A 25,704-nucleotide genomic window follows, 5' to 3' on the forward strand; every position below is an offset into this window, starting at 1 on the left:
TTTATAGATTATAGATTTTTTATTTAGATTATAGAGTTATAGTTTTTCTCAGTATTATGAACTCTAATATAGACATAAATATGGTGTAAGGAGAAATGGAATGTGAAAGGTTTGCTTTATTATTATTATTATTGTTATTATTATTATTATTTTACACAATCTACTTTGCATGATAATGGTTTAGAAATTCTCTTCCGAAATTAAAATATGACATGCAGAATAATAATGGTAGATAGTATCGCTTGCTTTTTAATTATCTTATGGAATTAAAGTTAAATAAATAGGTAGATTAATAACCAAATTTATGAGAGGGAAATAAAGAGTTTATATTAGTTTTTTAGTGATTGCAACTACTGTTTTTTAAAAAAAAAGTTTGGTACTTATAAGCAAGTGACAATTTTGGAGATAATTAACTTTTTAATACATAGTTTTGCCTTTTTATAATATTGTATAAAAATAAATAATTAAGTAATTAATATAGATGAATTAGTATTGACCTCTATAAAAATGCCATGTGAACTAAAATTAAATATTTTAAGTAGCCTTTTGATTATATTGTATAGATAGATTTTACCTCAGTTTCGTGCCTTTTGTATTTCTTCCCTCTTCAGATTACCCACGTGATGTTTTGTCTTATCTGCATTCACATGCATTTCACGATGCTTTAAAATTCATACAAAAAATATATTGACCAAAAGGTAAACATCAACATGGCAAAAACTTCACAAACGAATTAACATTGTCACATGTAAATTATTGAAATTAAACCAAATGGAAAACATGAATTTAAATATAAATCAAAGGATTTATAAAACCAATAACATAACAAATTAAAATATACTTTATTGGACATAATAACAACAATACTCAATATACTCTCTATAATCAAATAAATATATTAAACCATAAAATATAATCCACAAATTAGAAACTCATGGGCAAATGAGCAATAGATTTTAAATAAATATTGTGAATAGAAACTATCATAGGTATTATAGGTTTTATAGCCATCACACAATCAAAGACTCCCATATTTTAATTTTATTTTTAATTTATTTTGTGGTATTATTAAATTAGATAATTGATTGCTGAGCAATTCAAGAGGTGAATTAAATAGGGAAAAATGTTAATGAAAATTATGGGTATTAAGTAGTATAAAAAAATCTAATCAATTTATTAACATATTATATTATAAAAATTAATTAGATAGGAAGAAATTTTATTTAATTTGGTTGGTGTTAAGAATTATGAAGAGTTTTAATCGATTTATTATAATATTTAATTAAAAAAAGGAAAAAGTGTTAATAAAAATGGTGGGTGCATGTTAAGTAATATGAAAAGTTTTAATTTATTAACATGTTTTATTACCAAAATTTCAATTAAAATGTCAATTTTAATTATAAATTATGACATTTATTAACATGTTTTAATTACAAAAGTTCAATTAAAATGTCAATATTGATTATAAATTATGAAATTTTGATGTAAATTTGTAAGGGTTACATAAACTAAATTATCTTATATAAAAATGAATTAAATCTATAAAATAAGACAATTACGTGGCAATTAGTTTTGATGCTCACATTTACGAAGGATTTATAAAACCAATAACATAACAAATTAAAATATACTTTATTGGACATAATAACAACAATACTCAATATACTCTCTATAATCAAATAAATATATTAAACCATAAAATATAATCCACAACTTAGAAACTCATGGGCAAATGAGCAATAGATTTTAAATAAATATTGTGAATAGAAACTATCATAGGTATTATAGGTTTTATAGCCATCACACAATCATAGACTCCCATATTTTAATTTTATTTTTAATTTATTTTGTGGTATTATTAAATTAGATAATTGATTGCTGAGCAATTCAAGAGGTGAATTAAATAGGGAAAAATGTTAATGAAAATTATGGGTATTAAGTAGTATAAAAAAATCTAATCAATTTATTAACATATTATATTATAAAAATTAATTAGATAGGAAGAAATTTTATTTAATTTGGTGGGTGTTAAGAATTATGAAGAGTTTTAATCGATTTATTATAATATTTAATTAAAAACAATTAATTAAACAGGAAAAAGTGTTAGTAAAAATGGTGGGTGCATGTTAAGTAATATGAAAAGTTTTAATTTATTAACATGTTTTATTACCAAAATTTCAATTAAAATGTCAATTTTAATTATAAATTATGACATTTATTAACATGTTTTAATTACAAAAGTTCAATTAAAATGTCAATATTGATTATAAATTATGAAATTTTGATGTAAATTTGTAAGGGTTACATAAATTAAATTAATTTATAGAAAAATGAATTAAATCTATAAAATAAGACAATTACGTGGCAATGAGTTTTGATGCTCACATTTACGTGGCATTTACGTGGCATTTTTGGATCCTACGTGGCTTTGTCTACGTGGAGTTTATTAGTCAATTTAGGGTAGCCTTTTAATTAGATTTTATAGATTATACCTAATTAATTATACTTCTTTTGTTTTCTAAACTACCCTTTTCTTCTAATTAGTTTGAAATTCAAAATTTAAGAGGGAAAAGTAAAAATATAAAAAGAATTTACTATTATGCCCTGGGTGACGCACAATTTAAGTGTCACCCGGTGACGCCATCTCATTATTCTTTTTTAATTTAGTTGGGATTTTGTTCGCGGCAAAAGAAGTTGCATTTGGCTTGAGCTCATAACTTTCTTTTTTTTAGATTTTTACTTGAACGCAATTGGTGTAATATTTTATTGTATTTTTCCATTTATCTAAAAAATAGAACTACATTATTAGATGAAGCTCTTCCCGTTAATTTGACACTTCTACCGTTCTACCGTTCTAATGCTCCTTAATTAACCAAAAAGTCCAAATAAATTGGTAAACAGCTACGAGTTTTGAGGGTTTGTACATTTATTAATTTGAGGGTTTTTACTTCTTAATCTTATATAAAATTAATAAGATAAATTTACCTTATTTCAGTAATTGAAATACAACTTTTACGTATCATTCAAAATGATATTAAAAGATTTAAACAATTAGAGGAAGGACAAATTTGAAACCCGTGCAACGCACGGGCACAAAATCTAGTATTTGCATGAAAACTGACTCATATAGAGGTCACGCGTTAGTTTTCATTGATATACAGATATCACTTGTTTTTAAATAAGCCATCACCTAAGTTAATTCATTCACGCATTGCTAGTTATTCGTTCACTTAAAATGAATTTAAACTAAGTCGATGGGATCTTCCCCGTATAAACCAAAATTGAGAATGGTCTTTATAGGTCAAACTCCAATGAGTCCCTTCTTCGTCGGTAGGCATAATATGACCCCTTCTACGTCGGGTAAGTTGGAACCGATTGACCTATTTTATCTCAACACTATGGTCACTCGTACGATCCTGTGATTATGGTGGACTATAGATAGGATTTACGGAAATCTATCGACCAAGAGTTCTTACGGAAGAATTAGCTAAACAGTTGGCTTATCAATTTACAGAAATTGAGTCTTGGGATCACTTGTATCATTCTTGAGGGAGATCAATTATGCAAGTGCGAGAGTCTACACGTTAAAATGAATTTTTAAATAGACTTAAATCACATCGATGAGTTGCTTATTTCGTTTTTGTTTTTCTTTCTTTTTCAGTGTAGAACACGAACTTTTAAACTGCTAATAACGAAATGGCTGGTCCTACTAACGACCCAATGCCAAGTGCCACATTGGATCGTGAGTCCTGGCTTCGGATCTTCATGAATCAGATGAATCGGTCTACTCGACAAGAATGATGGATCAAACTTCGCGGACTGGGAGGCGGCATTACGGAATGCGCCGCTGCCGACGGAAGCTCAAATATCTAATAGAGCCCATCCCGCCAAACCCAGGTCCCACGGCTAGAGCTAAAGAGATCGCCAAGTTTAACGATTTCTGTATGGAAGCGGGTGCGATTAAAAACATACTCATTTTTGCAATGGAACCCAATTTGCAGAAACGCTTCATAGCCCATGGTGCAAACAAGATTTTCACCACGCTCACTAAGGAATTCTCGAAAGCACCGAGAATCGTGACCTATGAGCATACCACTCGCTTCTTTGATGCGAGACTCCAGAAGGGCCAACCGGTTAGCCCACACATTCTCAGCATGATTGAGAATGTCGAGAAGCTGGAGACGCTTGATTGTAAAATCAGCGAGAACATTGTGATTGACCGCATGCTTCATTCACTCCACGATGGTTTTGCGCTCTTTAGAGCGAATTACTATATGAATGATTTGAAGAAAAGTCCCCATGAACTGCACTCCTTCTCGTACGGACCGAGAAGGACATGAAGTTCAGTGGGAGTATGAAACAGGATGTTCTCGTTGTGTCAAACAAGGGCAAGGGTAAGGGCAAGGCTAAAGCAGACCTAGCAGTAGGTAAGGCGGAGTTTAAGAAGTCGGGTTCAGGTAAGAGTGGGCCTGGTGAGTCGAGCAACTCATCAGGCGCGACAAAGAGCAAGAATGAAAACATGGAATGCCATCATTGCCACAAGACTGGGCATTGGAGGCGTACATGTCCTGTCTATCATGAGAACATAAAAGCAGGCCCGTTAAACCCGGTTGGTATGTTTTCTTCCTCTTCTACTTTTATTCATATGATTGAGATTAACCACGCAAGTTACGGAACTTGGGTACTAGATACTGGTTGTGGTTCTCATCTGTGTAATCATGTGCAGGGGCTCCGAAACATCGAACCCCTCGTAAAGGGTGAGGTGGACCTGCGTGTCGGGAATGGAGCACGAGTGGCTGCCGTCTCGAGGGGAACATATGTGATCCAGCTTCCTAGCGGATTTGAGTTATCTTTATATAACTGCTATTATGTACTCAGTCTTTCTAAAAACATTATTTCAGTTTCTGCACTTGACAAACTTGGTTTTTCATTTGTAATAGAGAATAATTCTTGCATTTTCTCATTACACGATATGATTTATGGCAAGGCAGACTCCATGAACGGAATTTATGTTTTAGATCAGACCACCGAAATATTACACGTAATGAATAAAAAGTTAAAGGTTGGTGACAAAGATCAAACGTATCTATGGCACTGCCGTATGGGACACATTAATGAGAAACGCGTAAAACAGCTCATCAAAAATAGAGCTATCTCGGCCTTTGATTTTCAATCATTTGGCACGTGTGAATCATGTCTCATCGGTAAGATGACTCGGATTTCCTTCAAAGGTGTTGGAATGCACGCTGCTGACCTATTAGGACTCATACACACGGATGTATGTGGACCTATGTCAATCACCGCACGAGAAGGCTATAGGTATTTCATCACTTTCACGGACGATTTAAGTAGATATGGCTATGTCTACTTAATGAAGTATAAAAGTGAATCCTTTGAGAAATTCAAAGAATACCGAGAATAGGGTACAGAACCTCTGGGTAGAAAGATTAAAACACTACGTTCGGATCGTGGTGGCGAGTATCTTTCTCACGAGTTTGATCAACACCTTAAGGATGTGGGATTGCCCTACGATTAACTCCACCGGAACACCTCGGTTGAATGGTGTGTCCGAACGGAGAAATCGAACACTACTTGATATGGTTCGATCCATGATGAGTCACACCGTGTTGCCCGACTCATTGTGGGGTTATGCTCTTCATCACTCGCTCTAATACTTAACCAAGTCCGTCTAAAGCTGTTGACAAGACTCCATATGAACTATGGAAGGGATCGGTCCCTAACTTGTCCTTTATACGGGTTTGGGGCTGCGAGGCTTATGTCAAGTGGAGACACGAGGATAAGCTCGGCCCGCGATCGGTCAAGACATACTTTATAGGTTATCCTAAAGGAACACTTGGTCATTACTTCTATTCGCCAACCGAACAACGTGTTTTTGTTGCGGCTAGTGCGACATTCTTAGAGAAGGAATTTCTCGAGAATGCAAAGAGTGATAGAACCTTCGACCTGTCGGAGATTCCAGAACCAAATACCGAGCAACCATTGGAGGAACCAATTCCTTCAATCCCGGCTGCGGTAAATATTCTGAGGAACCTAGAAGGTCGGGAAGAGTCTCTATTCCTCCGGACGATACATTGGTATGGTCGAGGAACATGACATAGATGACATTCTACTCTTAACGAGTAGTGAACCCGCAACCTATAAAGGTGCCATGACCAGTTCTGACTCAAAGCTATGGCTTGAGGCCATGCAATCCGAGATGGACTCTATGTATGAGAACAACGTATGGGATCTTGTTAACTTACCTGCTAAAGTTCGTCCCCTTCAATGCAAATGGCTTTACAAGATAAAGCATTCTGTGGAAGGTCAACAAGATATCTATAAAGCACGACTAGTTGCTAAAGGTTTCACCCAAGTGCCGGAGTCCGCACTACGATGAAATCTTTGCACCCGTAGTCATCTTTGCGTTCCATTCGGATTATCTTAGCGATTGCCGCTTTTCATGACTATGAAATCTGGCAGATGGATGTGAAAACCGCCTTCTTAAACGGCTTTTTGGAGGAAGAGTTGTACATGGTACAACCCGAAGGTTTCATCGATCCTGAACATTCTAAGAAAGTATGCAAGCTTAAGCGTTCCATTTATGGACTTAAGCAAGCATCTCGGAGTTGGAATCATCGCTTCGACCAAGTGATAAAAGAAAATGGATTTACTCGATCGGTCGAGGAACCATGTCTATATATCAAGTCGAGTGGGAGCAAGATTGTCTTCCTAATATTGTATGTCGATGACATACTCCTGATTGGGAATGACATACCTCTCTTAACTTCGGTGAAAGTATGGTTGAAAAACCATTTCCGGATGAAAGATCTGGGTGAGGCACAAAGAATTCAAGGCATCCGTATCTATCGAGATAGATCACGACGGATGTTATCTCTCGATCGAGTCTTACATAGACAAAATCCTAGAGAGATTCAGCATGACTAACTCCAAAAGGGGTTTCTTCCTATGGCTCCAGGGGTGCATTTGAGCAAGTCTCAGGCACCAGAGACACCGGAAGAGAAAGAGCGCATGACACGGATCCCTTATGCCTCGGCTATAGGATCAATCATGTATGCCATGATATGCACACGTCCAGACGTGGCATATGCATTGAGTATGACAAGTCGATTCCAACAAAGATCCGGATGATTCACATTGGATGGCTGTCAAGAACATTCTTAAGTACCTACGGAGGACTAAAGATTGGGCATTGACTTATGGAGGCGATCAAAAGCTATGCGCAACCTTCTGCAGATGCTAGCTTCCAAACGGATCGCGATGACTCGAAATCTCGATCGGATTCGTTTTTACTCTTAATGGCACTGCAGACCGGAAGAGTTCCAAACAAAGTGTTACAGCAGATTCTACGACGAGTCCGAGTACTATGCCGCGTCTGAAGCTGCAAAGGAAGCGATATGGATGCGTCAATTCTTACAAGGACTATCTATAGTGCCTAGTTCGAATGACCCGATCACCATCTATTGCGACAATAGAGGTGCCATCTTCCAGGCTAAGGAGCCTAAGTCTAGCAACAAATCTAGACATGTACAACGGAAAGCTCATCTAATCCGAGATTACGTGGAGCAAAAGGAAGTAGTGATAGAAAAGATTGCTACAGATGATAATATAGCAGATCCTCTCACTAAACCATTACGACAAGATAAGCATGAAGGGCATGTTAATTCTATGGGAATTAAACGTGTTCCTGAGTTGTAGTACTCTTTTTATGGATTAGATTCATTCTCTTTTGTACTCTCTACGACATCATCGTTTTGATATTTATATATTTTGTTTTTCATGTGGAATTTGTACGACAATTTTGAACACCACAAAGTGAACCGAACAAACATTATATTTTTGGTCCTTAATTGCCAACATGAGCTGATAACTCTGGCAATTATTTTGTGACGTTGGTTGATGGTGGGTTCAACAAGCCATAAGTCAAACGGTTGACTGACCAATCACAGAGGCGAGTTATACGGATATCTCGTAGGACACAATTGTGACATCGACGTGGAGTCCTAGATGTTTTATAACATTCTTTGCCCGGTCGTGGATAGGACCTCCATGGTGATCCTAAGAGTCGATTCTTTTGACTATCGACTGTCTCTTGAGACTAAGGCAGATTTTGGGTGACTTTGGTTTCTTTCTCACGGTCATCCGTAACGGGGGCCAAGTAGATTTTTTCCGGTCATTTCATGTTGTGCTTAGACCGGAAGGAGTCGAGTTGAAGGAAATATTCAGCCTTTATCGGTACTCGATATTTCTCGGGGCCACTCGAGGAGTCAGAATCGCGAAATGCATGGCCATGCTCGAATACAGATTCGTTTTATCAGTTGAGTTACTCTCTAGTCGGGGAAACCACTCTTGATACAGATCGATTGTAAAATACGACCTTTGCGGATCCGGATCTACAAATTGTTTTACATTGAGTGGGAGAAATTTTAAATGAATATGAGAATCGGTTATCGCACATACACTTGTACGGACAAGTGGGAGTTTGTTGGAGCTTGTGTCCTCCGTTAGTGCGGATAACGTCATTGCACATACACTTGTACGGACAAGTGGGAGCTTGTTGGGGCTGGTGTCCTTTACAGTTAGTGCAAGGACTTATAAATCTCTAAAAGGATCAAAGGGTATACTTTTGTATTATAATCAGTTGGTCCACGTTTATCAATAACGGTTGGCTTGCTAGATAAGTTTGACGTTATTGTCATACAGATGGCGGTGATCAACTGGTCCCTAAAAGTCACACCTATAGGATACGTTTGAGAGATGTGACGGTATGAAAATACAGTCATGTTGATGCCAATAATTGACTAAGCAGTTAGTCCGAGTTATTTGACTAGTAATTAGTTAAAATGCGATGTTGAGATATTTTATTTAATACGGATTAAATAAAATGGGCTAAGGCGAATTAAACAGTTAATTCGTAAATTAAATATAAACGGTTATATTTAATTAATGTATATTGAATTAATTATACATTATTGTCTTTGTCGGACATGTATTAATATGTCGGCTAATCCTTGTTACTAGACGATATATTAATAACCGATAACCGATGACGATTTATAATAAAACCGTGTCATATACATTTAGCATTTTACGAACCGGACCACGAGTTAAAAATAAGAGAAAGTGGAAAGCCCACTCTCCCCTATTGAGGCTCACGGCCGAACCAAGCAACAAAAGGAGAGCTTTCTCTCCTTTTGCCCTAATCATTCATTTGTGAAAAATAATTAGGGTTTTGAGAAAATTACCTCACAAAATTCAGATCTCACATCTAAAGAAAACTCACATCAAGTTCTCTCAATATTGCAAGGCAATTAGATAACACATTTCTAGCACAAGGGCATATTCTCAGACGATCTTGGGTGCAACGATTAGGAGGAAATCTCTGTTGATTTCTGTTCTTTACGCCGCACTACGAAGGACCCGAGGTTGATTCTTAATCTTTATCGTTTCATTGTTGTTTTTCGTTTATGACTATAAATTGCATATTAAATTTACGTTATAGTCCTATAATTTAAGGTTATTATACGGATATTACCCCACACGTAAAACATCTTCCTCAGTAAACGGAGCAGATAAAAGAGAACATTCAGCGGAGGAAAGTGACGGAATATCCATCTTAGAAAGAAAGGCATCAGTAGACTGAAAATACTCGACATGGGAAGAATGAGATGCACCCATAATAGAACGGAAATGAGAAAGGATTTCTGATTCAATTTCAGTCGGGTCATTAAGCCAGTTCCCTGCAGGAGTTCGAAGAGAAAGCAAACGCTGCTTGGAAGATCTTTGCTTAACTCGGTTAAATAAAAATCGAGTCGGAAGGCCATCCATAATTTCTTTACGAGTCTTGACCCGCTGAATCCGATGACCGTCTTTGCTTAGAAATGAGTGAAGATGAGAAGATCTCAGGTTTTGATATGTATTTGCAGCTGCAGAATCCGAAAGAGAAGCATATGCTAGCTCAAGTTCGTTCTTAATCGATGACCAATTTATACCATAGAAAATGCGGTGTTGAATAACCCAATTCAGAATAGCAAACCGAACAGCAGCCAACTTTCGGGACAGAACATATGAAGAGGATCCAGAAACTGGAGTATTCCACGCAGTAGAAACAAGAGCCACTACTTCCGGTATTTGAAGACACCAGTTATCAACACGGTACGGTCGCTTACGTGATTTTGATTGTTGGAGAAAGCGGAAAATAATCGGCGAATGATCTGAAATAAGAATAGGTAAATGCAGAACCGAAGGAGAAGGAAAAAGATCAAACCAATCCTGAGTTGCATATGCCCGATCAAGGCGTTCCATAATATAATTTTCATCTTGTTGCCCATTCATCGAGGTAAACCGTGGACCAAAGAAAGGAATATCAACGAGATAGTTCTGAATTCTCCACGCTGTAAAATCAGCTTGACCCCTAATTGAAACTTACCCGCCAAGTTTGTCCGAATGTAGTTCCACTTGATTGAAATCTCCAATAACCAGTAAAGGAGAACAGCCCAGGATTACATTAGAAATCTTGTCCCATAAAACAGACCTATCTTGAACAACAGGTTCCCCATAAAGGAACATTACATACATATCACTAAAAACACCTTGAGTTACACTAAAGCCCATCTTACAAAAAATAAAACGAGGGCAACTACACATAACTTGTATATTTACAGAGTCATCCCAGTACAAAAGAAGACCACCACTACGCCCATTAGAGTCCACCCCAAAGTAATTTGGAAATCCAAGATGGGTAGTCTTCATTGCTGCAGTTTCGACATTAGTGTGAGTTTCTTGCAAAAACAAAATCAGCGGATGATATTTAAGGACACATTGATGTAGATACGGAATTGTAGGATCATCCGCTTCTCCAAAGCCCCTACAATTCCAGCAAAAGATAGTCATTGATACCCCGGTGGTGACTTAAGGTCCACCACCTGACCTGAGAAAGGCGCTGAAGTTTCAACGCTGGAGCATGACAAAAAAGAAGAATAAACTGTTAGCGGTGAAAAGGAGAAATCCCAGACCAGAGAATTCGAATATTTTAACCGCTTAAAACAGTTGCAATCCAGGGCAGAATCATCAGACTGATGGTGTCGCTTCTTTGCCCTGGTAACCAACGTCATTCCCTGAATGTTAGGAGATTTTGGCTTGGTATAACTAAACCCAGGCAGTCCAAGAAATGCCATCAAACACTCAGGAGGGAGTGATAAAAGGTTAGCATCAGAGAATGAAGAAGCATCAGTAAAAGGCAAATAAAAAAACTTGGTCCTAGAAGATTTTTTGAACTTAGCTCTACTAAAATACTCGAATCCATTCCGTACCTTTCTTTTAAACACAAACTTTACTTTCCTACCAGCAGAATCCAAAGGATCACAGGTATGCCGAGGAGCAAGACTAGGACCAGCATCCGACGAGTCACGAAAAAACACACCAACATCCAAATGCTGAGGAGGAGTAGAGGGCTCACCCAAGCTCAGTGTCATAGTAGTATCCAGGTACACTTCAGGGGCAGACATCCTGAAAGAAGGAGATGTTGGATGAACAGATGGTGCAACAGGTTGAGAGGCAGAAGACTGACCAAGACAGTCACGTATCAGAGGATGCCTTTTAAGCAAGGTCTCACAAGATTGATCCTCATGAATATCAAAGTGACGCCCAAATTCATTTCCCTCGCACTCTTTAGGTTGAAGCAGCGGCCCCATAAAAGGTTGCATTCCTTGCACAAAAGTCGAACCCGGATAAATTCTTGAATCAACAGAGAGGTGTCAAAACTTCTTGTCCTGCCACATCCTAGTTCGATGTACACTGGAAGTAGAGTTATAAGCAATTTCTCATCCTTGGTTATAAGCAAAAACCAATTTTATAAGAATTGCCAATTTATTATGATTCAAATTCTATAGAGTAGGAGTGATATTGAGACGAGACAACTCACGAGCAACTCAAGTTCGGCTTAGTCAAAGCCCGGTCAAATCTCGGCTTAGACTCGGCTCGAGAGCTTAACAAATATCTACTTCTAGTTCGTTTGCACTACTTCTAGTTCGTTGGCACTATTGTCATCAGTGAAACATTCGAGCCCGAAGTCTTGGTTCGTTTGCTTGGTTTCTTGCGATGGAACCGTTTAGTTACGCAAGGCTTCTAGCATACTTAGAATCTTTTGCATCTTTCTTTTAATTAGTCAATAAAGGGGAATGACTTCCTGTTTCGTACGTTACTTTGCTATTTACTTGGTTGTTTAATAGCCTGCAATTACTAGAATTAATGGCTTTAATTAGCATTTTTAATTTAGTCATTAGGAGCCTTTTTAATGGCCTTGAACAGCTGTTTTGGGAGGCTATTTATAGCCTTGAGTTTTGTTGTAATGATCATTCAGAAATCATAAGAAAAATTCAGTTTGCTTCGCTTACTAAAATTCTGTTATTATTCGATCGTTTGTTGAATAGTAATTTATACGGTCTCAATAGGTCTTGAGTTCGTTTCCATTGCCGAGTTAAAGGTCTAACTCGTCAAATATCGCTTCCGCTATTTTAATTCGTATCATTAGTGGTATCAGAGCTTCGGCTCTTGATTTCCATATAATCGAGACGATCCTATAATCTCGTTTTATTTTATCAAAAAAAAAAAAAAAAAAAACACAAAAGCAAAACAAAAAGAAAACAGGAATGGCCGGTGAACAATTCGATGATGAGTTTTATGAGAAGCTCCAAGATTTATTGCGAAATAGGCCCACCGGAAGTCGAAGTGGTGGGGAGCCGAAACATGACGAGTTCAAGGTGTCGGAACTTCCTGAATTCGTAGGAGGAACCAACCCGGAAGATTATCTGGATTGGGAAAGAAAAATCGATCGTTTGTTCGATTTTAAAGATCTCAGTGACGAGAAGAGATGCAAATATGCTATTCTGAGATTAAGTAAGGGGGCTTCACTTTGGTACGAAGGGTTGAAGGCTAGTCGATCTCGCGCTGGAAAGGACAAGGTTTCATCGTGGGATTCCTTAAAGCGTAAATTGAGAAAGAGATATGTACCGGCTACTCATAAGCTGAGTATTTATCGTAAAATTTCGGATATTATGCAAGAGAAATTGAGTGTTGCCGAGTATATAGATGAATTTGAAAAATTAATTCTAATGGGGGAATTGGAGGAGAACGAAGAACAAAAAATGTCGCGTTTTCTTCGTGGTTTAAATCGTAATATTGCCATGTCAGTCGAATTATACCCTTATTCAGATTTTGATACTTTGTGCAATTTGTGTGATAAAATTGAGGCCCAAGGGAAATTCAAAACAGGGAGTTCTAGTAAAGAATATAGTAGCCCTAATAATTATTCCAAACACAATTTTCCTCCTAAAACTACACCTACACCAAACGTAAACAGTCCGACCAAGGCCACACCAAAAAACGCTGAGTCAGTTAAGGAAACCAGTTTGTCGAAAGTTCGGTGTTTCAAATGTCAGGGGTTTGGACACTATCAAAGCTCGTGCCCAAACAAGAGGGTCGTGACATTGAGGGAGGCTGTGTCGTATCGTGATGAGTTAGCCGAGGAAGAAGAGAGATTGGGAAGTGTGTTTAATTTTGATGAGGCTGAAAACGAAGAGGAAGAGGAGAGGTATGAGGCGCCCAATTTCGACACTGTTTTGGTTCTGTGTTCGTTGCAGGTCCAAGCCGAAACTATTGATACGGATCAGCGCGAACAATTATTTCATACCAAGTGCCAGGTTAATAACAAATGGTGTAGTGTAATTATCGACAGTGGTAGTTGCACTAATGTAGCATCGGATGAAATGGTCAAGAAACTGGGGTTGGCGACTGTTGTGCACCCGAAGCCGTATGCTCTTCACTGGTTAAATGACGGAAATAGTGTGAAGGTTACAAAACAGGCCCGGATAGGTTTGGCGATGGGTTCTTATACTGATAATGTACTTTGCGACGTAATTCCGATGGATGCTTGTCACGTTTTATTGGGGCGTCCTTGGATGTTTGACAGGGATGTGGTTCATCGGGGAAGAATCAATGAGTACGAGTTGAGGGATAAGGGTAACAAAATTGTGTTGAAACCCATGTCCTCTCAGTCCATTCGGTCTATGAGCACCAAGAAGAAAAAGGCGGCTATGGTGGTTAGGGGACGGGAGATTGAAGAAGCTATTAATCAAGGAGATACCGTGTATTTGTTGATTGCTAAGGACGATTCGAGCGCAAGTTCAGGTCTGAACTCTAATCATTTTATTGATAAATTGTTAACGGAATTTTTCGATGTTTTCCCAGAAGAATTACCGCCTGGCTTGCCTCCTATTCGGGGCATCGAGCATCAAATCGATCTCGTTCCCGGGGCTTCGTTACCTAATAAAGCTGCTTATCGGTGCAACCCAGAGGAAACAAAGGAGCTTCAAAGACAAATTGATGAGTTGATTGCACAAGGGTTTGTTCGAGAGAGCATGAGTCCATGCGCCGTTCCCGTTCTACTCGTTCCAGAAAAAGATGGTACATGGCGCATGTGTGTTGATTCACGGGCAGTCAACAACATCACTATTAAATATCGCTTCCCCATGCCAAGGCTAGACGATATGCTCGATGAATTACATGGTTCACAGGTTTTTTCGAAAATTGGTTTACGCAGCGGGTATCATCAAATTCGTATGCGTGAAGGGGATGAATGGAAGACCGCTTTCAAGACAAAACACGGTCTATATGAATGGACCGTCATGCCATTTGGTCTTACTAATGCCCCGAGTACCTTTATGCGATTAATGAACAAGGTACTGAATTCATTCTTAGGTAAGTTCGTTGTTGTGTACCTTGACGATATTCTAGTGTATAGCAGAAATATAAGCGATCACTTGCAGCATTTGAGGTCCGTATTTGAGGTACTCCGAGAACAGAAACTGTTTGGGAAAAGGGAAAAGTGTTCGTTCATGGTGGACCGGGTAGTATTCTTGGGCTATGTGGTGTCCGGAGACGGGGTGGAGGTGGACCAATCCAAAGTTGACGCCTAGCACAGTCACGGAGGTAAGGTCCTTTTTGGGACTCGCTTCTTTTTATCGTCGGTTTATTCAAAATTTTAGTTCCTTAGCAAGTCCGATGATGGACTGTCTTAAGAAAGGGACGTTCTTGTGGGGTGATGCAGCCCAAAATTCTTTCGAATTGTTGAAAAGTAAGTTGTGTGAGGCACCGGTGTTAGCTTTACCCGATTTTTCACAACCCTTCGAAGTTGAGTGTGATGCTAGCGGGGTCGGAATAGGGGCTGTTTTAAGGCAAGGGAACCGACCTATAGCGTTTTTCTCAGAGAAATTAGGGAGTGCTCGATTGAAGTATTGTACCTACGATAAGGAGTTTTACGCCATTGTTAGGGCCCTCATGTATTGGAGTCATTATTTACGTCCAAGCCATTTTATTTTACATTCCGATCACGAGTCTTTAAAATACATCAACGGGCAGCAGAGTCTCAGTCCTCGTCATGCTAAATGGGTTGAATTTTTACAATCTTTTCATTTTTCTTCTAAATTTAAAAATGGGAAGTCAAATATTGTAGCTGATGCATTATCGCGACGATATTCCTTAATTTCCGTGCTAAGTTCGAAGTTGATGGGTTTCGAATTATTAAAGGCTTATTATGAGAATTATATGAATTTTAAGGAATTAGTTAGCAAAAGTACGGCAGGGGCTGGTGGTGAATTCTTTATACAAGATGGTTTCTTATTCCGAGGAAACCGCCTCTGTATTCCGAGACATCCCATTCGGGAATTATTGGTTCGTGAGTTATTGAAAGAGCACTTCTTCTGGCCTAAAATGTTCGGGGACGTTACAAAAATTGTAGCAAGATGCGTGACCTGCAAGGTAATTAAAAGTTCATTCAAACCAGGTCCGTATACACCGTTACCGGTTCCCGAGAGGCCTTGGGAAGACGTTTCTATGGATTTTATTGTAGCATTGCCTCGAACTCAAAGAGGAAAGGATGCTATCATGGTAGTGGTGGATCGATTTTCTAAAATGGCACATTTTATTCCGTGTCACAAGACCGACGACGCAAGTAATGTGGCGGATTTATATTTCAGAGAGATAGTGCGTTTACATGGTATTCCTAAGTCCATCGTTTCCGATCGTGACTCGAAATTTTTGAGCTATTTTTGGAATACATTGTGGAGAAAGGTGGGTACTAAACTTTTGTTTAGCACCTCGCACCACCCGCAAACGGATGGACAAACAGAGGTTACTAATCGGACTTTGGGCACCTTGTTGCGGGGTTTGGTAAGTAAGACCCAAAAAGATTGGGATATTAAGCTTACTCATGCTGAGTTCGCTTATAACCGATCTCATACCTATGCTACGGGTCGGTCTCCGTTCGAAGTTGTCTATGGGTTGAACCCGCATGTTCCTCTTGATTTACTTCCAATGCCGGCAGGTGAGTTAGTCCATAAGGATGCCGAATCAAAACTTAAAGCTATGTTAAAACTACATCAGCAAGTCCATGACCGCATTGTTGAGGTGAATGCTGCTTACCAACAAAAAGCCAATAAGCACAAAGGTCCGCGTATCTTCAAGGAGGGTGATCTGGTTTGGGTGAATTTAAGAAAGGAACGGTTTCCGGGTAAACGGAAAAATAAGCTCATGCCTAGAGCCGATGGTCCGTTCAAGATAACTGCACGTGTCAATGATAATGCTTATAAAGTCGCGTTACCCGGGGAGTACGGGGTTCATGCCACTTTCAATGTGGGTGACTTGTCACCATATATCGATGATGATGGTCTTACGGAATTGAGGTCAATTCCTTTCGAAGGGGGAGGAGATGATACGGGTAAGGATCCAAGTGACACTACTTCTAGTTCGTTGGCACTATTGTCATCAGTGAAACATTCGAGCCCGAGGTCTCAGTTCGTTTGCTTGGTTTCTTGCGATGGAACCGTTTAGTTACGCAAGGCTTCTAGCATACTTAGAATCTTTTACATCTTTCTTTTAATTAGTCAATAAAGGGGAATGACTTCCTGTTTCGTACGTTACTTTGCTATTTACTTGGTTGTTTAATAGCCTGCAATTACTAGAATTAATGGCTTTAATTAGCATTTTTAATTTAGTCATTAGGAGCCTTTTTAATGGCCTTGAACGGCTGTTTTGGGAGGCTATTTATAGCCTTGAGTTTTGTTGTAATGATCATTCAGAAATCATAAGAAAAATTCAGTTTGCTTCGCTTACTAAAATTCCGTTATTATTCGATCGTTTGTTGAATAGTAATTTATACGGTCTCAATAGGTCTTGAGTTCGTTTCCATTGCCGAGTTAAAGGTCTAACTCGTCAAATATTGCTTCCGTTATTTTAATTCGTATCACATTCCTTGCACAAAAGTCGAACCCGGATAAATTCTTGAATCAACAGAGGGGTGTCGAAACTTCTTGTCCTGCCACATCCTAGTTCGATGTACACTGGAAGTAGAGTTATAAGCAATTTCTCATCCTTAGTTATAAGCAAAAACCAATTTTATAAGAATTGCCAATTTATTATGATTCAAATTCTATAGAGTAGGAGTGATATTGAGACGAGACAACTCACGAGCAACTCAAGTTCGGCTTAGTCAAAGCCCGGTCAAATCTCGGCTTAGACTCGGCTCGAGAGCTTAACAAATATTTTGTGATTAGGTAAGATATTGCAACACTCGTTCGACGCGAAAAGCTTGCAAACGGCTCGAACTTTTGTGATTAGATAAGATATTGCTCATATTTTATACATATTTTAAAAAAAAAAATTATAATTTTTTTTTATCATGATTATATCTTTGTATTACATGTATGAAATGTCTGCCAAATATTTTTACTTCGAGCGTTATTATAGTTTCTAGAAGTTCCAATTTCTACATTCTTTTAAAAACAAATATAACAACCAAACAAATCTAGTTTTTATAAAATCACGAGGTTTCCCAATTCTTGTGCTTTTCAAGTGGTAAACAAACGATTTTAACGTTAGTATGATGAGCATCGCCTCTCAATCTCATGACTTGCCAACTAATCCCAAGCCATGATCCCATGAATTTTTTGGTATCAAACAGTTATTCTCGATGTAAGTTGTTACCACTTACCACTTACCACTTACCACCATGTAAACTAGGAAAATTGACACGACTTAAATATCTCGATCCAAATGTTTACTATTGAAAACTGACCTTTGTCTCCCAAATAAAATCATAACAACACACATGAAAATGACTTGATCCGGCCCAAGTTCTTACAAACTCAAAATTAAATTGATCCATTCCCAACCCGAGTTAATGGACCCATTTAAGAGGTCTACCCTATGCCCTGAGGCCTGAGGGGATGCCCTATCATTGTCCGATCATAAGCACTCCCAAAGTCCCAAATCCCAAATTTTGAAATTGAAATTGAAAAAACAGTCTGAAGAAACTCAAAACACCAAAAATGGCGGCATTTCTACCAAGAGAACTTATCACAGAAATCCTCACAAAACTTCCTGTTAAATCCCTTCATCGTTTCAAATGTGTCTCAAAATCATGGAATTCCCTAATTACTTCCTCAAAATTCATCAAACAACATCTTCATCAAACCCTAATCTCTAACACCAACATCATCATCTCTACAAACTCCATCGCCTCTGCCGCCATATCCACTGTCAAACTCCGCTTTGATATCGTAAACCATCCTCTAAATAACATCTCTCACTGTCCCCCTGTCACCATATCCGGAAGCGTCCATGGTGTCTTCCTCCTTGTTGACTCCTCTAAGAAAACTATCTGTTTATTCAATCCGTCAAACAAAACGAATCGTTTAGTCCCTCCTGCTCCGTCTCAGAAGCCGGCTTCTGATGATTTTGACATTGTGGAGGTGTTCGGGTTTGGGTATGATAGTGTTACAGATGATTACAAGATTGTTAGGTTAGCTCAGTGGGAAAATTGCGAAAGGTCGGGTTTTTATACGGAGACGTCTGTTTATAGTATGCGGAATGACTCATGGAAATCGGTTTATGATGAGACAGTGGAAGTCGGTTTATATCCTCTTCAGGAGACCAATGCTATTGTTGTTGAAGAGTTATTGTGGTTTGTCATGATTTCCTGGGATTCTGTGCAGGTGTTGAAATGTTTTGATCTTAGGACTAGTACGTTTTCGCTTGTCGATTTTCCCGAGTATGATTGTGGTAACATGACGGTGAGTTTGAGAAGTTTACGCGGATGTTTATGCTTGCTTGTTAGTTACCATAAGCATAGAGTTGACCCGGATAAGTATGTGGGCGACCCGTTTTTCAACCGTAAGTTTTTATACGGGGATGTGTGGGAAATGAAAGACTGTAAGTGGGTTAAGCTGTTTAGGGTTCGAAAGAATGAGATTCATAAACAGTGTATGTTTCTTAGGCTTGTTACTTACTCGAAAGACGAGAAGAGTATGTTGATTGAGGTTGATGGTGCTTGGTTTGGGTGGTATGATTTGGTGACTAAAAAGTTTAAGAGAGTTTCGGTTCATGGGCTGGAAGCTGTGGATTCGCCTTATGTGGCTTATCCCTATGTGGAGACCCTTGTTTCGGTTGTGAATAATAAGGTGGTGTCGAAGAAGGAAGGAACTCGGCCTAAGAAGACCATTAAGAAGTACTCCTTCCGTCCCCTTCATTTGTTTAGCATTTCCATTTTTTGGGTGTCACTATCTTGCTCATTTGTTTACCTCTCCTTGGTCTTTGTGCCAAAAACAAAGGTAAATAAATGACCGGGACGGAGAGAGTAAAAGCTAATCATATTTTGCTATTATGTTTCCTTTTCAAGTTTTGTGTTTCTATGAATTGCAGAAGTTTTATGTGTATGTTGTAACCCTAGTCATACTTATAGATGTAGAACCATTTTGTTTGTTTACTTCTTTAGAACATGTTTCGTCATGGATCATTTGGAAACAGTCTAGGCAGTAGCATTGAGGCACTGAGATAATACTCTGTACAATGCGTTGCTTCTTGACACAATGGACAGCTGACCAGTTATTAATTTCGATTGACCGCTGATTACTTCTTAATTTGCTGAATAATGTAGAGTTTGCTGCTTAATTTGCAGTGTAATTGTAGTTTTGAATAATGCATTTCGTTAATGCTTAAGATATGCCTTGCATTTCTCCTGGTTACTACACTATATCTTGTGTTATTAGACATTGCTATGATCTTGGAAGTCATCGCTTATGTACATTCATCCCCTAAATCTTGTCTGTTATTTCCTCAGGGACGATTTTCTGTCTTTGGGATTCAAGCTTAAGCTGTGACAACTGAAGGAACTTGAGAACTATGTTAGGTAATCAGCAATATACCCTTACCTCCATCTTTTCTCAGTATTTCATGATGAGAAAACAAGTTATACTTGTCACTTATGGGAGTATATATATGCACATTGTCTCTCATGTTGTACCAACTGTTCTGGCCTCCGTATATTTACTGAAGCGACATTTTTATTGCCTTTCATTGAAAACACAGCGATATGAAAGTTAAGATAGTAGAAACATCTTTGTATTTGCTCATGTTAAAAGTCTTGACAATGATGACATTATTGGTTGGTTGAAGCAATATGAGATTCAAACTTAATATTCATCAAAAATCATGTGTTAATGTTGTTTGGGGAATTCATTGAGGTATTGGGACAATGTTGTTTTTTGTTGTATTCGTCAAAAATCATGTGTTGTTATCAACTTAACTGAGTTCGAACTTGACAATGTTGCCTAAATGTCACTGAATTAAAAACAAACTTACTGATTTTAACCCAGGGTTGTTTGTAATCTGCAGGACTTATGACTTATTAGCGGGCGATTGCACTTGGGCTACGGTGGCTACTTCGTGTGCTACACCAGGTGTCAATTTTATTTTGTCGTTTTTTTGGAAGAACTCTCGGTAGAGATTTGTTTTCTGATAAGTCTGTAGACGTAATTAGTATTCCGTAACTTGTAATTCATTTAGCTGCATTGCCTAATGGCGTAGTACTCGTAGTACCATCTTGTTCGTAGACAACTAGACATCTGAATCCATGGATCTCTGTGGGTTCTAGTTGTTTATTATGCTTGTGAAAGAATACTTGTTGTGACAGTACTAATTACAGTTTTCAGTAGGATTAACCAGCTTTCCACCCCCTTTTTGCTAGTCTTTCTTAAAACGGAGGTGTCCGTCTTAATATTAAAACGGGTCAAATATCATTCCATAAGATATGTAGGACAAATCTTTTGCCTTCCCCTATGCATTCTGCTTTTGTCTTATTTATCCCACATATTTGACCCATCTTACGCTTAAGATGGATATACCCGACTTAAATGAGCATTTGCCACCCCCTTTTGCTTTGCCTTTTTGCTTTGCATAATTGATGTCAAACTGGGTAGAATCACCTTTGGCATGCAACTAATGAAACTGTAAGTGATATATTTGTCACAATGCAGATAATGAGGTCTATGCCAAAGGAGATTTGCCTGGTAATTTTGGAATGACAATTTGATATTTCATAATGAAGGTGGTCATAGTTGAGATGAGAGTTGCTCAACCTATACATATGTTTATGGTCATTATAGGATATTGATCTAACAGAATAAATTGTGTCCATATTATTGTTAGTTTTTATTCAGGAGCCTGACCACCTCAGCCCGTTTTAAAAACTCTTGAGCAGCATCGGTATGACCAAACCGGACAACTAGTTGTAATGGGGTGTCCCCTTTGTCGTTCGTCTCCAATACCACTGAATCATTTACCGTTTCATCCATAACATATTGGACGAATTTAGGTTTACATTGTCCGTTAAGTTACCTTTGATTGTCTCAAATGGATTCCCAACATGAACATGGACACTGTTCCTGATTGGAGTTTTCTACTGTTTCCGGTTTAGCCACCGTAGTTTCTCAACTTTCCCGTTTTCTGCCGCGTCTACCATTGGTTACAGAAAATGTTGCTCATCTGTTTATAAAGTAGTGAATGTCCTATATCGACATACGTGTACATTTGTTACCCACGCCTCTCAGACTACTCCGCGGATTAGTGATGCTGCCTGTGGCATTAGTACTTCCCTATACTTATTGTAACTGGAAAGCTAACAGGTTACTCATTCCAAGTTGCCCCTATTTTTATTTCACAAATATTAAAAACTCGGAAAAACAATCCATTTATACTAGTGAAGCTTTTGGGGGCTTAAAAGTACTTTATTAAACTGCAAAATATGTGAAAGTGGGCTTCTCTGCATAACTACAGGCATGAAAACTAAGTAAGAAAAAACGAGACGCTTGAATTTGAATTTTAGATAATTTGAATTTTAGACCGGAATACCACAACCAAAGCTGCCAACGATGAGTAATTTAGATACTCGGCAATCATGGACTGCTTATAACAGTCGCCATATCCTGTTCTCTTGCAATCGCAAAGTGACACATCACAGCTAGACTCGAGAGCATAAAGGTTATTGTCTCTGATATCATAAAAGTGATGAAGACTTTTTCTCAGTGAGCACTGCCATGCCTATATTGTCATCCTCAGGAGTTTGATCAAGTCCTCCTGGTACTGTAAAACCAGCTCTGAAGGATACTGTTACTATCTGGGCTGCTATGATCAGCCGAATCTCCCCCCTTTTTTTGAGGTAATTCATTCTGTCTTCTTTCCTTTTTACTCTGCTTACGTTGTTGATTGTTTCTTCTCTGTCGACATCTTCCCTACTTTCATCACCATTGTTTGTTCGCCTTCCCCTAGGGAGGGGCTTGCTCGCGCAGTTTCATGAATCGAGTCTACATATAAGGCAGATGAAATAATTATCACTAATATTATGTTGTGGTTAATTGAGAAAGATTCATATTCTTACTCTCCTCCCCTCTTTAAAACTAACATCTTCAACAACGGAGTAAAAGTTACAAGGGTCATACTTGTTAGTACAATAGTAAACCTACAACAATATGATCAAAGTTGTCGTCAGCAGTAATGATATCCCCTGGAGTGCCTTGAGGTCTATTTTGCAATGTCGTTTGATGAATTTTGGTAGCTTGTAGCGCCAATCAGAAATGAGAAATGAGGGTATGGAGGCAGCAAGAACATGTAAAGAGGTATCCCCTGCCGTTAAATTGTTTGTCGGGACCATTCAAACGTGTTCAGACGTCCTGTACTGGCTGCATGATGCACCATGTTCTGCCCCCCCTTTATTATCTGATGCATTTCATTCAAGAGCTGTTAGATATTAACTGAAACTTTTTTTGTCCATATGTTTGACTAGCAACTTTCAGTCTACAATCTGTTCCCGTACAGGACCGCAGCGTGAAGAGTGGTTTGGTGGTGAGGATCTCTGTGGGATAGGGCGGCAAGACCTGTAAGGCCAGCGATGGTACCAAAATGACTTGTGATATGACCAACCCTAGCCGCATGTTCAACAGCAAGGAAAAGGGGAGTCTCACTAAACTTAAATTGCAAGTTCAGAAGCTTGCTCAATCAGGATGTTTGTGATATGACCAACCCTAGCCGCATCGTGTAAAATCGTGTCCATGTCGTTGTTAGCTTTATTTAGGAGCCCAACCACCTCGGCCCTTTCTAAGAACTTGTGAACAGCATTAGCATGCCCAAACCGGACAGCTAGGTGCAATGCGGTGTCTCCTTTGCTGTCCGTCTCCAATAACACTGAATCGTCCACAGTTTCATCCAGAACATATTGGAACTCTCTGCTAAATTACCTTTGATGTTCTCAAGTGGCTTCCCAACTTAAACATTAAGGACATTATTCCCTTTTTGTGTTTTCTGTTGTTTCCAGTTAAACCAGCGTAGTTTGGAGGCATTCCTGTTTAATGCAGCCAGTTATACATCACGCACCGTATACCATCTCGAGCAGTTCAATACCACTTAGTTTGCTCATTTGGAGAAGAGGTTCATTTGGAGAAGAGGAGGGTGAGAGTTGAATGTAGTTATCCATCATTGAATGCTTGTGTCAAGGCTAGAGATGAAAGTCGGTTGTGCAGAGCTGTGCTTTGTGACTGCTTACTATGCCTGGAGGAGAAAAATGGCATGCCCCAACCAATTCCTCCACTTTAGCCTTCTTTCTTTGTATTTTGGGCGTGCCAAAGCATTTTGTGCCTAGGTGGGTCGTGCCGTGGGTAAGCTAAGCCACTCAGAATCTTAGGATGACCGGTCTTAACTTCTCATTACATACTAATTATTGCACCAGTGTTTGAAATTTTGCCACCTTAATCGCTCATCTTAACCAATTTATACGGTTTTAGTTCAGGTATGGTATGGATAGCCACTTCCCGCATTGGGTAAGTATTGAAAGTTTCTAGGAAGTTCTCATTTCTACATTTTTCAAAAAAATATGGTAATCATGAGATTTCTAATTCCTCTGTTTTTAGCGGTAACCAAACAACTTTAACGTAAATACTATGTTTTGGGAGGGTACAAATATCATGAGTATCACCTTTCATGAATTTATCAATTTATCTCAACCCGTAAGGCAATCTACGAGGCCATGATTAGATATGTTAAAACCCCATTGAACGGGAGACAAGTCGCAACCCATGATCGGTTATTCTTGATGTATGTCGTTACCACCACGCTGACCTAGCAAAACGGACTTGATCCGAATTATTCTACTTTTTTAACCCGATATGAGCTCGACCTACACCCGATTTATACAACTCGCCTGAATGTTTATAATCGCATATTGGTTCCAACTCGCCTGAATGTTTATAATCGCATATTGGCTCTTGAACCGGGTCCGAGTTCTTGAAAACCCGAAATCTGAAATTAAATTAACCCGTCCCAAACCAGATTGCCCCATTTGTAAGGTCTACCCTAAGCCTTAAGGTGATGCCCTATCAGGCTATCATAGTCCGAACACTTCTCCGCACACCCCCAACTCCAATTCCCAATTGAAACAACGGTTAAGAAACTCAAAACACCAAAAATGGCGGCATTTTTACCATTACCAGCCTTTACACGACATGAATAGCCGATCCGAGCTCACCCTGCACTCGAATTAACTCGACCTATGCAATCCAATCCGGATATTTATTATCACATACTGAACTTTGTCCCCAAATAATTTTATAATAACGCACCTGAAAAAACCCGAGCCCAAAGTTGCTCAACCCAGCCCAAGTTCTTTCAAACCCGAAAATCCAAAATTAAATTGACTCGATTGCCATTTGCAAGGGCTACCCTAAGACCTGAAGTGATGCCATATCATTGTCCGATCATAAACTCTCCCAATCCCAATTGAAATTGTAAGAACAGTATGAAGAAACTCAAAACCCCAAAAATGGCGGCATTTCTACCATTAGAACTCAGCACAGAAATCCTCACAAAACTCCCTGTTAAATCACTTCATCGTTTCAAAGGTGTCTCAAAAACATGGAATTCCATAATTACTTCCTCAAAATTCATCAAACAACATCTTCATCAATCCCTAATCTCTAACATCAACAACAATATCCTCTTCGTCTCTAAGAACTCCATCCTCTCCTCCGCCATATCCGCTGTCGAACTCCGCTTCGATATCGTACACCATCCTTTAAATAACATCCCTGTCGACATAGCCGGAATCGTCCATGGTGTTGTCCTCCTTGTTGACTCCTCTAAGAAAACTGTGTGTTTATTCAACCCTACAAACAAAACGACGCGTTTAGTCCCTCCTGCTCCGTCTCAGAAACCGGCTTGTGATTATTTTCATATTGAGGAGGTGTTCGGGTTTGGGTATGATAGTACAGATGATTACAAGATTGTTAGGTTGGTTTATTTGGAAAT

The 25,704-nt window shown here is 38.7% G+C and overlaps 3 protein-coding genes across 6 annotated transcripts in view; 2 read left to right on the plus strand and 1 right to left on the minus strand.

The window, feature by feature from the left end:
• Positions 1 to 9,549: 9,549 nt before the first annotated feature.
• LOC141590661 (uncharacterized) lies at positions 9,550 to 10,353 on the minus strand. The gene has a single exon (XM_074411232.1). It carries the CDS (start codon positions 10,351 to 10,353, stop codon positions 9,550 to 9,552), a length of 804 nt encoding a protein of 267 aa, XP_074267333.1.
• A 2,315-nt stretch (positions 10,354 to 12,668) lies between these two features.
• On the plus strand, positions 12,669 to 14,993 carry LOC141590662 (uncharacterized). Its single transcript, XM_074411233.1, has one exon. The coding sequence runs from the start codon at positions 12,669 to 12,671 to the stop codon at positions 14,991 to 14,993; it is 2,325 nt and encodes a 774-aa protein (XP_074267334.1).
• A 3,303-nt stretch (positions 14,994 to 18,296) lies between these two features.
• LOC141592850 (F-box protein CPR1-like) overlaps positions 18,297 to 25,704 on the plus strand; it is a 40,224-nt gene continuing 32,816 nt past the window's right edge. For 2 of the 4 annotated variants that reach the window (XM_074413714.1, XM_074413712.1), the window contains exon 1: positions 18,297 to 19,579. In XM_074413714.1, coding sequence (XP_074269815.1) covers positions 18,402 to 19,579 — 1,178 coding nt within the window. In that variant the 5' untranslated portion in view covers positions 18,297 to 18,401. Of the gene's footprint in view, positions 19,580 to 20,191; positions 20,261 to 20,745; positions 21,026 to 25,704 lie in introns of those variants that run through there. The other 2 variants (XM_074413715.1, XM_074413716.1) reach the window with 2 other exon arrangements.

Source organism: Silene latifolia, chromosome 7, assembly GCF_048544455.1.
Source record: "Silene latifolia isolate original U9 population chromosome 7, ASM4854445v1, whole genome shotgun sequence".
In the NCBI taxonomy this organism is placed as follows: domain Eukaryota; kingdom Viridiplantae; phylum Streptophyta; class Magnoliopsida; order Caryophyllales; family Caryophyllaceae; genus Silene; species Silene latifolia.